Raw genomic sequence first — 14,534 nt, 5'->3', positions numbered from 1 at the left:
TGATTCAAGCGCGGGTAGCCCCGCCCGCTACCGGAAGCAATTTTGACACGGCCATTCTGGCAGCGACTCTGGCCACAAAAACATTCCAGGAAGTAATCTGACGATATATTGAGAAGAACGTTCAAAAGCTTCAGTAAATGTGGAACATTCCTTTTAAAGGCCAAAGTGACAAGTCCTTTGTCTCCGGTGAACCCCGCCATTTTCCAGAGGGGATCAAAGGAGAGAGTTTCAAGGATGGACCCGAAAGCCCCTGCTCTCAGCTGCGTTGCTGGTGATAGGTACATATGTGAATAATCATTATTGAACGTCGGTCTCAACTCTGAGCAAATAATGTTCCCTACTGCCAAAAAGTGCTTTCCAAAAAATAAGACAGCCTATGTATTCAACACCTTACCACACTAACCATATTATACACACGTTTATACCGTTAAGCGTAAGGATTGCGCACAACTCAAAAACAGTTTCAGAGCTGAGTGTCGCAAAAAAAAACATCAACCAGTATGACATCAGGATCTTCGAACGACCCTATGCAAAGCAGGTCACCTAGGATGATGCGTCGACTCTTCAGGAAGGCGGCCAGGACATGGGTGGACGGAGGATGGTCTCTGGAGCAGAGGAAGCCCGCTCCATCTCGGCAGACGTGCCGGGCGCGCCATCTGTCGGAGCGCGCCTAGGTCGCGGTTCGGCCGGCGGCCGCGAGAGGCTCTGCGACGGCCGGCGGCTCGCCGTACCCTCCGTCGGAGGACTCGTCTTCGTCGTCATCGAGGTAGTCGTCGTCATAGAAGTCGGTAATGTCCACCGGCTCCGTGTCCGGCCGGGCTTTCGTCTTGATGCAGTAGTCCTCTAGGGTCAGTGGCACAACGACGTTGTCCTTTTCTGCGTCCACCCGTGACGAGGACACCTGTTTCCTGCCGGTGGAAAGCAGTCAGCACTCGAGAAAAGCAGCCGAGGGCCCCTTTGCCGGTGTCGATGCCGTTCGCTACCATATATTATTATTTTTGCGGGAACTGAATATAATCCGGCCCAGTTGTTAACAGGCTAGAGCGTCTGCCCATCCACCCGTGGCTGGGTGGGCTGGATTCGCTTTAGACGCTCGCTGTTTGCCCTTGACTGGAATGGCATGCGACTGATGGCAGCAGTTGCTCTCACGTAGTGACGTCAGAGAACTGCATCAGCCGTCCTGAGCACTGCGGACGTCAAACGTTTGCTGTCAAAATCTTCACGATCGGATGGTGGGCGCCAGGACACACGCGATAAGCACTACTGGGCGCGGGCACTGACCTCAAACACCCATCCATTCAAAAGGTTTAGACCGAACCTTTCAAAAAATATAAGTGCTGTTTCGGCTGCTAGGCGTGATATTATGTCTTTACAACAAAATTACGTCCTAACTCAACTAATATCCATGGCATAAATCCCGCGCACGCATCATCCATGCTTTGATGATGTACACCGCCTAACCTACTCATATGCGGTCTTCGCGGACCTGGATGTTTGCGTGAGGGGAGAACACCTTCAGTCCTCCGTACAATATCTGATTGAATTGGGGATCATCTCAAAAAAGTTTATAACGAACACACCTACCTCGCTTGCTTTCGAAGCTGAAAAAACTTATTTGTAACAGATACAGTTAACATCAACACCATGCAAATAACTTCAAGCGCGATACGATGCATCAAATTTAGCACACTGAAACTGCTGTCTGTTCTCCAGATTATTCCAGTCGCTCGGGTGCTTTTCAAACGTGCCATCATCCACTAGCACCGTGTGGTTCCAGGACAAGAAGTCAAAACACGGGAGGCCCAAGGACATTAATTCAAACGGTAAAAAACAAAACGCAGAGCCACACGGGATAACGAAAATGCAAAAAAGCAAAAAGACCGTGGGTATGTCCAAGGCAGAAAGTCGAACCGCTTAAGTCAAAACATGTCCAGTAAAATGCAAAAAGGCAAACGCTAAAAGGCTTATTGTCATTTTCACCGTTATCCGCTTGACCTATATCACTTTTACTTATTACACATCTAACCCTTATAAGTCAACAGAATATAGGTGTGCACCTTTAAGAACAAGTCGGTCAAAAACTAAGGCAATAAATATCAAATGCAAAGAGCGGAACAAGCTATCAATCAAAACGCACCTGCCCAAGCCAGAATACCTAAGTTTAATACGGCTTACGAATGCACTAAGGGCTTTTGACCAGTTGCTCGTCCAGGAGGGCGGGGAGGGACAAGGAAAGCTCACGGCTCACCCTAACCTCAACACTGCGCAGAAGACGCAGAGGTGCCCAGGATTTATATCGGAAGAGCCTTCCCGCGCAACGCTAGATGTTTTGTGGGCTGGAGGTTAATGTCCGCGTAATGATGTTTCGACACGTGACATCTTGCATGCTACTTGCCTTGCCCTTCTTCGACCGCAAGGCAAGGTGGTCATAAAAATACACTGCTTAAGGGCGTGTTCACGACTTTTTAGCTGGGTGATTTTTTTATTCGGGTCACCTAGGCAAACTGGGGCTCTCTCGTACATTACGGGGCTCCTGGCTACGCCTCGTGAGGCGTACAAATCTCCTGGGCGTAGCCTTCTCAGAGCCCCCTGGGTTACAGGGCTAAGAAGACCCATGCAGTAACCTATTCGGACCTCCCACAGCTTCATCCAGTGTTCTACCCTGTTTAGGAGAAATTGAAACTCACTTTCCCTGCGGTACTTTGGGGTCTGGTGAGATGACGGAGCCCCATTTTTGTGAATTGCGGAGGAAAATAGAGCATACCACGCCGGCCAATCTCACACAAATGATATCTAGACGCGTTTTCAAACGCCACCTTGCTATGTATGTATTTCTAGTAGAAAAGATTCCGTTGTGAAAAGCACCGGGCGTATTGCTAGACGTGGTTCGGTTTGTTGGCTGTTGATGAACAGGAAAACTTTTGACAATTATAGACTAATATTTATTAAGATCAGTTCCGTGTTTATCCTTGGACTCTGTAAGAAGACATCTTCGGGGCCAGTCATTTTTAAGTAGACGCATGGGGGCTGAGACTGTCTGCTCCACACCGACCCCGTCTCTTAAAATTGATTTGACCACTGATGTGAAGGCTCCTGACCTCCTGAAAAGACCTCCTGATCTAGAACAGGGGCATACCTATTTTTAAACAAAGGGTGCCTCCTATTCCGGTGCAGGAGCCCTCCGATTCAGGAAGGGGCCTCCCGGGCCTGCAGCCCCCCCCCCCCCCCCGTCACAGACAAAGCCGAGTCTCCTAATCCAAAGTAGGACTGTATAGTTCATTAAAAGACTTCCTGACTCAGAGCATTGGCCTATGAACGGAAGCTATGGTGGACGCTGGTCGCTATTAATTTAGTAATCTTTTTATTTCACACTATCGCTCAGTCCTCGATGAGTGGTTGAAGCCAAGAGGGCTATTATTGGACCCGTGCCACACCGAGATGGAATGTGTGAAGGTAAAATACTTGAAACATACTGATGCACCCCAAAAATGTTACAAATATAAAACTTCCAAACCAGCAGTGCAACACATCTTCACGTCGCAGACCGACGCCCCAAGGTATGTGTACGCTGGGAGGTAATCATAACGGATAATTCAGATGGCAGCGCATTAAGAAGACTCCCCGCTCGACATGCTGGGCAGCGGCACCCCGATTACAGGGCAGACTAAGGAGACGGCCCTGCCATCCTCTCCGCGTGTGTTAAGGGCACCCTTGGCTAGACAAAAACCTTGGGCTAAAGATTCAGGTTCGCCTGTGCTGCAGGCTTCGTGTAAAAGATTGAGGGCTTGCTAGATAAACATCAAATGGAAGTCCAGCCAGCCCAGGTTTTCACGCACCCCAGAAATGTGATGAAATCATCGTTTTCCTGAAATGATTCGGGCGGCAAAATCTACCGTCTTTTGAGCCGCCACCATAGCGTTCGCTGCCCCATTACCGTACACTGACAAGTTAAAGCGGACCGGTGACAATGGTAGGTAAGGCTCAATGGGGCAGGTCTTAACAGACATGGGAGAGGGCAGACAGAAACCCAACGCAACTCCGAGACAGCCGGGCTGAAAATTGACAAGTACATGACGATATCATGCCATTGCCGAAAGCATTACTTTTGATGCGTCTCTGATACCAGGCGACTGATTTAGGCAAGAATCACGTCCTGGTGCAGGGCACGCTATAGACTCGCCCCTTGCTCACAATATAAACAGCACGCCAACAGTCTGCCGATTCACGTGCACTTGAGCAGCTGAACGTAACAAATATTGCCACAGTGCATCCCCTGGCAGCGCCGGTGTGACCGGGGCAAACCGACCCACAAGTGTCGTGAGACTCGACGTCGGCCAACGCCACTGGCCCGCCAGTGCGCCGCTGGCCTTCTCACCTGATGATGTTCTCGTACTCCTTGTCCTTGCCCTTGGACTCCTTCCAGCGCCGGTACATGACCGACGCGTCCACGTTGGCCGGACTGTACGTGTTGGGCTCGTTCAGGAGCGAGATCACCGACAGCAGGATCGTCCTGGCAACATGCGCCGCTTCAGATGCCCAGTCGGGCCGGGTCGCATGGCACCGCTCGAACGGCGACACGTGCGGCGCATCACATGCGACATAGTGGTCACCGCTGGGGGTAGAACGCAACCGTCGAGGTTCCTGTACTGTCATTTCGGATTGCCCCTCCTCTATCACCTGATATCATGTGAACGGTGTACGCTGGAAAACATTGGATGCGGGTTGCCACTGAATGTCCAAAAACCCGCTATGGGGCCTATCGCGCTTACTGACACGCACTACGTGCTGATGCTGGACAACGACCGGAGCCCTCAGGCTGGCACTAGTCCCTGCCTGGCAGCCGTGCGTCACCGCGGCTCCTGGCGTGCCGACCGGCACCGGTCCTGACCTGACGTTCTGTGTGGGGTTCCAGCGCTCGCAGGGCAGCTCCCCGCTTTGGGGGTCGTCAGTCGGCGGGTGCAGGATGCTGATGCACAGGTCACCATTCTGAGAGCACATGGTAGAGGTCAGTGGACCAGCCAGCCAGCTGGTGCAGGTCACAGCTTTGAAATGGTGGGTGAAAGGCTGCTGGGCAGGTCACTTGTTACAGGACACATCATAATGTGCATGCCACCATTCTGGAGGTGGCTGAAATGCTGCTGAGCAATGTCCCATAAGCACTGTGCCCATTTATAAAGGTATGCTTGCATTTCATCCGCACAACCAAATTTCAGAGTACATTCAATGAAAAATAGTAACTGCAATGCCCTACAATGACAAAGCTTTAATGGTAGAAAATAATGACAGCTTACCTCATAAACATTGGGATGCCACACCTTGCTGAGGAACTTGACAGTGGGGGGTGAGTATGGGTAGTCTGAAGGAAAATTTAGGTGAGCCTGAAAGCAAGGCCACAACCATAAGCATGATGGCAGACACAAACACCTTACACCATACAAACTTACAGCTCACATCCCTAAGACCTGCATTTGAACCTGAACCATGCCTTCCATTTACCTTTTATAATATCCCAAACCATTCAAGTGACATTCAAAACCAAAAGTGAATTTTTCCATGGGATGTTCCTTTCCTTACATCTACATCACAAGTGTTACACCATATTCCCAGTGGGTACCTTACCAAGCATGGTTCTACTAATAACAAAATATACATTATGGTAAATGCTAATTCAAGTCATTTAACAGCTTTCCAGCAATAATCATTAACATGAAAATGAGTGAAAACATTGTCATATAAATTCTAGAAATGTCTTTGTAACATTATCAGTACACCATGACACAAATACTTTTAAGCTGTGTTCAGGGAGTTATAAATCAACATCGGTCTTGGAGGTCACAGATTATGCTTAGGGATAATATAACAAACCTTAAAAACAAGGTAATGCCTAAGATAATATAATATCTTGCGGAAAAGCACAAGTAAAAATCCACAGCTCCGAAATCCACACGATCTCTGAACCAACAATATGTTTTTGCGACCAGGGACAAAAACATATTTAAGTGAATATTTCACTGCTGAACACATTGAAACAGGCACCACATGTGATGAAACATTCACTTACAACTAACCATATGCTTTAATGGTGGAAAAGACTGCTCCACGCAGCATGATTCTCTGTTTAGTAAATATGATCCTTGACGTGTCATGGTTTAATCAAACCAACCAACAGTGCTATATCTGGGAAGCACTCTCAAGTTTGGCGGATATCATACTCAACAATTATGTTTTTGTTGGCCTTGATCACTGCATGGTTTATGGAGACAACTTAAATGACATAATTATGATGTCATACATGCTGGGGTGACTTTGAACTATTTAACCCTTCACTTTTGTGGGTGTGCACCCCAAAAACTACAGGAGATAAGGTCTTCAGAAGTGCAGTTGTGAGCAGTACCAAAAGGTCTCTAAGATGCATATTTCAGTTCAGAACCCCATATAAATGTGCAACACCCCTTTACTGGAGCAATCCTTCACAAAACAATGATAAAGACAACATTTAATTCATCATGGAAAGGCATCTAAAAATGAGAACTTATTTCAATTTGGGAATAATTTGCCCTGGTACAATGTGAATGGTTATTTGTTCTTAGAATATGCTTATGTGCTAATGCAGACTAGCAGCCTTTTGGACTGCACTTGACAGCATTTCAGGACAGTCATACATTATGAAAAACTCTAAGCTACACAGGACCAAATTTCCTCATTCAAAGTCAAAATGTGATCCTAGCAAGTTGCAAATTCATGGAAAATACCCAAAACATTGATATCACACAAAAACTTACCTTGAAGTATCCTCCTTCATATAGTGTATGTGGAGGTCCAAACAGTGCTACTTCCCAGCAAAACAAATTGTCATCATTTGCAAGCTTTACACGAAATCCCTCCACAGGCTCTTCCTGCAAGCTCTTGTATTCCAAGGTCAGTGCTCTCAGCGCGCTACTTGCTGGCTGTTGTGATCCGTGGGCCATCATCAATAAGGGCGGCTTCGAGATTATATCACTAGATTCGTTTGCTACAGCGAGAAAATTGAGAATTCCACCTCCACACACCACGATAATGGTCGTCTTTGTCTGCCCCAGCTGTGCTCCTCCTCATACAGTTTCCCACAGCACTGCTGACTGGCTTCTTGCGTTCCAGCTGCATCGCATCAGCTGCGAGGAAATGCAATGACGTCATGTTTCACAACAAAGGCCTCTGCCAAGGACACACTAAAGTACAGCATTAACTTTGGCACTCATGAAATTAGAGGTTAAGCGTCGAAATGCATTGCATGCATTATCTGATTATGTCCGTTAAGTTGACGATCATACTGAAATTTGTCCGGAAACAAATACTCATTTCCCTTAAGATGTGTCTTATGAGCAATTGTGACACGAGAACAACGAAAATGACATTTATTGTGCAATACCATGTGGCCTTCAGTGTCAAAAGCAGGTTTAAGCGACGGGGAACTTCATATCATCAAAAAAAGTACCGACCGACTTTAAATATAAAAACATTAAAATATTACAAGCGCAAGAACCAGCGTTCACAACAAGGCTTGATTTCTCAAGATATCCTTCAAGATCAGAGGCAAGCTGAAAGGACAGAGAACTCCATATCGACAAAAAGTGGTTGGCGGATTTCGACTTTGAGCATCAGAATATTCACAAACACAAGAACTGGCTTAGGTCATAAGTATTGGCCATTCAAGGTCACCTGTTAATACCAAGTTGGGGCTCAAAGGACGAGGAATTTCATGTCACCGAAAAATTAATGGACAGTTTCAACTTTTCAACGATCAGAATGTTAACCAGCGCATAAGCTGGCGTCCGTAAAAAGTACTGACCTCTGAAGGTCACCCTTCAAGCTCAATGTCAGGGTCAAGCGAAAAGGAACTTCATATGACCAAAAAATTATTGACTGATATAAGCTTTTCAAGTGTCAGAACATTTACAAACGCAAGAACTACGGCGCGTCAAAATATCCTGGTCTTTTAAGATCACTCCTCAATGTCAAACGATGGCTCAAGTGAAACGAAACTCAGTATCACAAACAAAATTTATCGTGGATTCTAGTTTTTCAAACATCAGAATTCTCACCACCGCATAAACTTATATTCATAAAAAGTGCTGACCTTTCCAGGTCATCCTCCAAAGTCAAACTGAGGCCCGATTGACAGAGAACTCCATGTCACCAAAAATCACCGGCCGATTTAAAATATCTAGAGTTCCCTGTCATTTCAGCCTTACTTTGACTTTGAATGGTAACGTTGAGAGGTCGGGACTATTTGAACGGACACTAGTTCCTTCTGTGGAAAATATTCGGGTGCTTGCGAGTCTGAAATCGATCGGTACTTTCTGTGATCGGGATTTCTCCGTCCTTGGACGGATGTGTATTGAAACGTCCAGAGTTCATAAAGTCCAGTGGTCAAAAAGTCCAGAATCGCGTCATCCAGCGTTCATAACACCCGGAAAACGCCCAAAATCCCTGGACGGAGGAGAATCATAAAGCCCAGTGTGCGTGAGAGCCACGGTTTGGAGTACTGGCCCGCTTCCTCGCAATTCTTAAAATTAAAAAAAAATTAACTTCAAAAATTCAAAAATTCGCAACTTCACCTAATGGTTCGGATATTGCCCGATAGAGGGCTGCCAGAGTCGATTTCGCCCGCCTCAGCCGACGAGTGACGTCATGCGGTATAGTGCTGCCCAAATAAACCACTGTGCATGGATGTGGACAATGTTTTGTCTAAGCCCACAAACTTGCCGCGTCAGTTCGTCCTTGGCAACAGGCGCATTAAAGAATTCAAAACTGATCCCTGGCTCGTGGCATCGGAAATGACTGGTTATTCGGCGGTAGCTGCACGGTAATCGTGGAAAGCACATGTCGGGTCGACTGCTGTTTGGTATTGCGGGCTATGGGTAAGATTCTCTGCGTTATTTGGCTCCGTCATTGACTGTATGTGTTGGTGATGTTTCTCATTTTTTTGAAGGAATTGATGACTGATGTGTAAGGCTGACTGATTTGATGTTTGCTCCAGGTAGGCACGCATATAGATCTCCAGCTCCTGGCACGCTAACTTATATTGTTAGTGATTTTATTTTACTGATTCCCCTCCCTCCTTCAATTGAAAATTTTTTTACACGCTCTTGCAAACGGGACTTATTCTGAATTATACATGCCTCTACTCTCAAAGAGAGGGTTTGGAGGCGGTCTCATCAGATGAATCTGGATCCTACTCCCTGGTGAGACACGTTCAACGGCCCAGCCTACAAACAATTCATTTCTTCGATTAAGTATGTTTTAAGCGGGGGCGTGATTCCCAAAAATAAGTTCGCCGGCTTAGCGATGAAAATACAACGAAGAGCACCATGATAATACGCCAGCAAACTGGGTTCTCTCCGAATATGGCTCACTTGTTCACAAGTTTGCAGGCTGCAGCCCAAGATACGGCGGGGGATGAAACCCATATAACTGAATAGGGAACCGCACTCCTGGTTGCAAGTGAATAGAAAGTAAAAAAGCAAACGTTGACTGCGCATGTATTCAACTACCTGCCAAACGTCACGCAAAACACTAAGCACGTGCCGCGCTTAAAGGCGCTGTTGATTTACCATCTGAACAACGGAGCCGAGTGTATGTCACTGAGTTGGTCTGCAATAGATAAGCTGAATGAATTGGGAGAATCGCGAGCTTGTTTTCGCCATCCACTTCATCATTCTTGACACGCTTTCTTCTTTTTACGCTTCAGAACCTGCTAAGTATAGAATTTGGGGTCCAGCAACACCAGTCTGGAGTTTATCGAAACAGGTGCAGTTCGCGCCGCAGAGGGGCGATGGTGGCATGGTGGTTAGTGGTTAGGGTGCTCAGCTCTGGACTTTTCTATCCTGGGATGGAGTCCTGGCCACACCACTACTGCATCCCAGGTACCTAATGCCTGATAAATGGGTAATAGAGGCGTTCCGCCTCGAAATAGCCATAGCAGCCGGTGAGATGTAAAGCCCCAATCGGTATTACTGCCAGTCTCGAAAAACAAACCGCCACCCGCCAAATTTGCAGGCAATGCTTCCGCTCAATCGCTGTCTATATGTTGGAATGATAATGTGCAATCGGTTGGACGCGGAGCTCAGACACACAGGCCAGCACAGAGGCTGCTCAGTTCGACGGTCCGGTCGGCAGCCACGCCCGCAGCGGGCCGGCGGACGAGGCAGCCCGGCTGCCAAAAAAGAATGCATTCACGCGCGCGCCGTCCCTCGCCCGAGAACCGAACCCCGTCACACGTGCGCGAGGCCTGTTCGTGGGGAAGCCTGTCCGCGGTCGAAACACTGCCAGCCCAGTCGGGCACGCCGCCATCTTCACGTCAGAGCCCGAGGCCCCTGACTCGGTTTTACTCCGTTCGCTGCGGTACACATCCCGGCAGACCGGACACCCGGACGTGTCGGACATCTTGGGATCTCGCTCGTGCTGGATCGGAGCCCCCCCCCCCCCCTCCTCCTCCTTCTTGACGGGCGCCTTAATGGACGAGCCTCGTGTCAGTCAGGAACCAGCAACGGACAGAGTCCCTCTGTCCGTTTTCTCTAGGGCCCAAATGCGTCGAACTGGGATCCCTGTGCTATTTATTAAACCCGTTACTCTTGGGAACTTTTTGGGTCGGTGAGTGGCTCCGTGTTGATCCAGAGTCAACCATCCCGGTCAGAGGGTCTTCGACAGTCAAAGAGAGGACCAATGTATCATGTGTGGTAATAGCAACCGATTGGAGATCCGAAAGGGGACGGAAATGTCCCCCAGCCCTAATCGAAAAATGCATGGGGTCTCAAGTCTTGACTGAAAGCTCTACTGGGGTCTGGCTGTAAAAGGGAGGGGGCGGGGGGTGGGTGGGAGAAGGGCGAGGGGTCCAGGAACCCCTTGGGAGGGGTTCTTTTCGGAACCGTGAAGTCCAAAAAATGACCGTGCTGGATGAGAAGAGCAAAAAATGTTGCCAAATAAAGCTTCTCACAACACCGTAGCAGCGTCTAGCAGTCCAAGAAGCCCTCTCTGATAAACTCGTGGACCTCCTCTGGCCGCTCAGTCGGGACATGCGGTCATGCATCAGATTTCGCGCCAGGTAGTGGTCCAGAATCGCCAAGACAAATGGTCATTGCATGTTAAGTCGATCGGATTGTTATCGCAAATTAGTTTCAGTGCGTGTCCCCGTTCACTGACGACAGTCTCATGGCAGGGCAACACGAATACACCTTCGAAAATACTTATGTCTCAAAAACACTGCCACGCCAAATGCTCACATCAATCATAAATGTTTTCGCGATTGACTGTGACAAGTTATTCAGTTGACTCTTTCGGTGAAAATGACAGCATATCGTGCAATTTTTCTGTTTCTTGTGAAGATTGTCTAGCCTCCGGAATATCTGGCCGAATTATGACCAGAGTGACATAACGGGAGAGCTTTGACACCCTCAGATTGGAGTGCAAAAGTGTGGATTCATGTAATGCTACGCTCAGGAAATATGTGGCTGACAGTAATATCCCTTCTGCATGTGCGTTGTACGTTTGTTTAAGTGTCCATGCTCGCTGTATGTCTACCTGATTCTCCGTTTTGCATAATTCGGATTGATAGGGTATAGAAGGTTAATGCGACCCTCCCCAACCTTTCCAAGTTTATAAAGATAGGGCTTGTTGAGAGCAGCCGTATATTGTTCTGAACACGATCTCACGATTGGTACTAGTCTTTATGTTGTTGACAGGTCAAGAGTCAAATTTTACAGAAAACCGCACTTTGTAGCTTTATCTTATGTTTATGAGAACAAGCCTTGCAGAAACACGAACCCTAAACTGGCATGTATCTTGTTCAATTCTGAGAACATTCTGTAATGCGATTCTCTTGCCGCCCGCCGCCTGAGCCAGCCATAGATCGCTGTCGAGTGCTCATCACAACCTGCCGCTGCTCCGAAACCAGAAAATCTGGGAACACGCTTTGGTATCAAAACACGTACCAAAATCAACGCCTATCATGGCGAGGGTTAAACGTCACGTTATTGCTGCGTTGGGTATCGGCAACGATTTTTCGTGAAACGATATTCCTCATTTTGCTAATAACTGAAGCCATAGCGGGCAAAGCAGGAAAAAACAATGCTTACTTCCTTCCATAATTGCTTGCCCCTAGTCTGACCTCACGCTGACCCCGTCCCAAAAGACCAAGACCCTCGCAACAAGTTGTGCTCTGCCCATGGCTGGCGCTGAAAGATTCCGATGCTCGCGAAACTTTCCCCGTCCGAGCAACGAGATCATCTCCATTGACGCGCCAGACTGTTCGCACGCGCTTGGCGACAGGCAGGTTGGCGCGAATGAAAATGGCGCGAACGATAAGATGATCGACCAAGGCCACCGATCGCTGTTACTGCGTAAGAAGAAGAGCATTGAACGCATAAGACCGAAGGAAATATGACAAAGGTACGGGTATGTACTGTGAATATGATCATAATAGTTTTCAATATTTTTGCTCCTCTCAACGTTTCGTTAGGTCCTTGATAATGGATGTAGGAGCACACAGTGCGATTACGGCAAGCCCAGTGTGGGGCTTGCTAAAAATGCTCTTGAGACGGGAGATGCAAAAGCGCAGGCGTTCGGCGACCAACAGCCGATCGCTTATAGTAACACCGAGACAATTGTCAGAACATCATGTTATTGTCGGTATTTAGCGGATACGTGGCCGGTAGGCAGTAGGGTGGCGGCAGCTTCTGCCATTTAATTTGCTTTTTCCGCCATTTCGGGCGGAGGCAGGTTTTCTCTGATGCATGTATCAGATAAGATGACAGCATACCGTGCATTTGTGTTTCTTCTTACGTTTTTCCTAGTCCCCGTAATATCATGCCTAGTTGTGAACGGAGTTATATAACGGGAGATATGCGTCATCAGAATTAAAGTGCAAATGTGTGAATTCATATCGTGTGGTGCTTAGGCTTACGTTAGGCTGTAGTGCTTAGGATTACGTTGATGATCGTGGTATCCATTCTGCATGTGTTATGGCGTACGCGTGTGCGGGTACCTACTCTCGCTGTCTTACACATTATCGCATTGCTGCATTAGATATCGGCAATGCTGTTTCGTGAAAAAATGATGATTATTTTGTCGACAATTGGAACCATATGAGGCAAGAATGTTTGTTGACTTCGATATTTACTTGCTCCGTGTTTCATCTCACACTGAGTCCGCCTCCGAAAACCAACTCCCACGCGACAAGTCGCGATCTGTCTGGGGTCAGGTGCTAGACGACTACGGCGCTTGAGAAACTCAAAGCGCGAAACGTCCGCGTCCGACCAATTATGAATGCCATTAGAACATTTTCACCCACGCGCCTAACTTCACGCGCCTAACAGGCAGGCTGGCGCGAAGACAAATGGCGCGAACGATCAGCTGATCGGCCAAGGCAGACGATGCCCATAACCGCGTAGGTCAGAAGGCAGTGGACCAGAGTTTGCAAAGAGCAAGGGAAATACGACCACGATACAGGTATGTATATTTATTATGCATGTGTGATAACTATAGTTTTTAACATGCACAGTTCGTTACATTGTTTTGCTAAGTCCTTGGAATGGAGGTAGGGACACCGTGTGCTCGGAGCAAGGGCAGCAGAAAGCACTCTAAACGGTGCTTATTGCAAATGCTCTTGAAACGGGATGAGCGGTGCAGTATGCAATAGGCGTCTAGCAGCGAGCCGTATGTAGCAACACAGCGTGCGTACCTGTTCGCGTGCGTACCTGAACCGCTGATGGGTACCTGTTGATTTGAGGGAAGCATGCGCTTAGAGCCTGAGTGGGGAGAGTTTAGAGGCAGCATGGCCCGGTACACATGTTTCGTGCGAAGGAGGTGCCAGCTACATAGCATGTACAAACAACACTTCTCGGAACATAGAATTGGGTTTTGCGGTCATAAACACAACACGGTACTTATTCGGATCCACACCAAAGTGACATAAGTGGGGCTCACGCGAGGAGCCGAATGACAAATTAGGAAGAAAAAACGAGCTACGCTTTGAGGCGATGAGGCGATGACTTGTGTCTTGTCAACTGAACTTGACCAATGGCGGATCCAGAGTGGTAGGGGGTGGGGGGGGGGGGGGGGGGGGATGGCGCTGTGCCAGTGCCCTAGAATTGCCGACTTTTGTTGTAAAGTAGCACCTTATGAGGAGGAGTTTTTCACTCCTTTTCCACATATTTTATGTGAATTTTTCACTCCTGCCTGACATTGTCGAATCGCACAAGCCAAACCACTATTTCCCTTTCTGAGGTTTTCAGATGTCATCCAAAACCGAGCTCACTTAAAACCACCAAGCATAAACGAGGCTCCACAGAACCTGGACACCTATGGCTATGTCCTGCCTCATCTGCATCTGAATCATGCCTATCTATGCACAGAGCAAGGGTGCCAGGTACCTCCAAGCCCAAGAACCCCAGCGATTCCAGCCGCTTGCCAGCATTAAGTTTGGTTTGTTTACAAAATGCATCACGATCGGCACCTTTGTGCCAAATGCAAGGTGTTCACGCATCCCCTATTTTTTT

General features: G+C 47.8%; 1 protein-coding gene across 1 annotated transcript in view; it reads right to left on the bottom strand.

Moving 5' to 3' along the window:
- The window catches only part of LOC119102325 (ubiquitin-conjugating enzyme E2 R2), a 10,573-nt gene extending 3,442 nt beyond the window's left edge, over positions 1-7,131 (bottom strand). The window contains exons 1-6 of the mRNA XM_037225692.1: positions 6,783-7,131; positions 5,292-5,378; positions 4,889-4,986; positions 4,376-4,510; positions 732-908; positions 544-656 (exon numbers count right to left, since the gene is read on the bottom strand). Of these exons, the coding sequence (XP_037081587.1) occupies positions 544-656; positions 732-908; positions 4,376-4,510; positions 4,889-4,986; positions 5,292-5,378; positions 6,783-6,971 (799 nt within the window). The 5' untranslated portion in view covers positions 6,972-7,131. The remainder of the gene's footprint in view (positions 1-543; positions 657-731; positions 909-4,375; positions 4,511-4,888; positions 4,987-5,291; positions 5,379-6,782) is intronic.
- Between the last annotated feature and the right edge of the window lie 7,403 nt (positions 7,132-14,534).

This window comes from Pollicipes pollicipes, unplaced genomic scaffold (genome assembly GCF_011947565.3).
Source record: "Pollicipes pollicipes isolate AB1234 unplaced genomic scaffold, Ppol_2.1 Scaffold_5724;HRSCAF=6776_pilon_pilon_pilon, whole genome shotgun sequence".
Lineage (NCBI taxonomy): Eukaryota > Metazoa > Arthropoda > Thecostraca > Pollicipedomorpha > Pollicipedidae > Pollicipes > Pollicipes pollicipes.
Note: the sequence above shows the minus strand (reverse complement) of the source record. Positions and strands in the feature narration are given on the sequence as shown.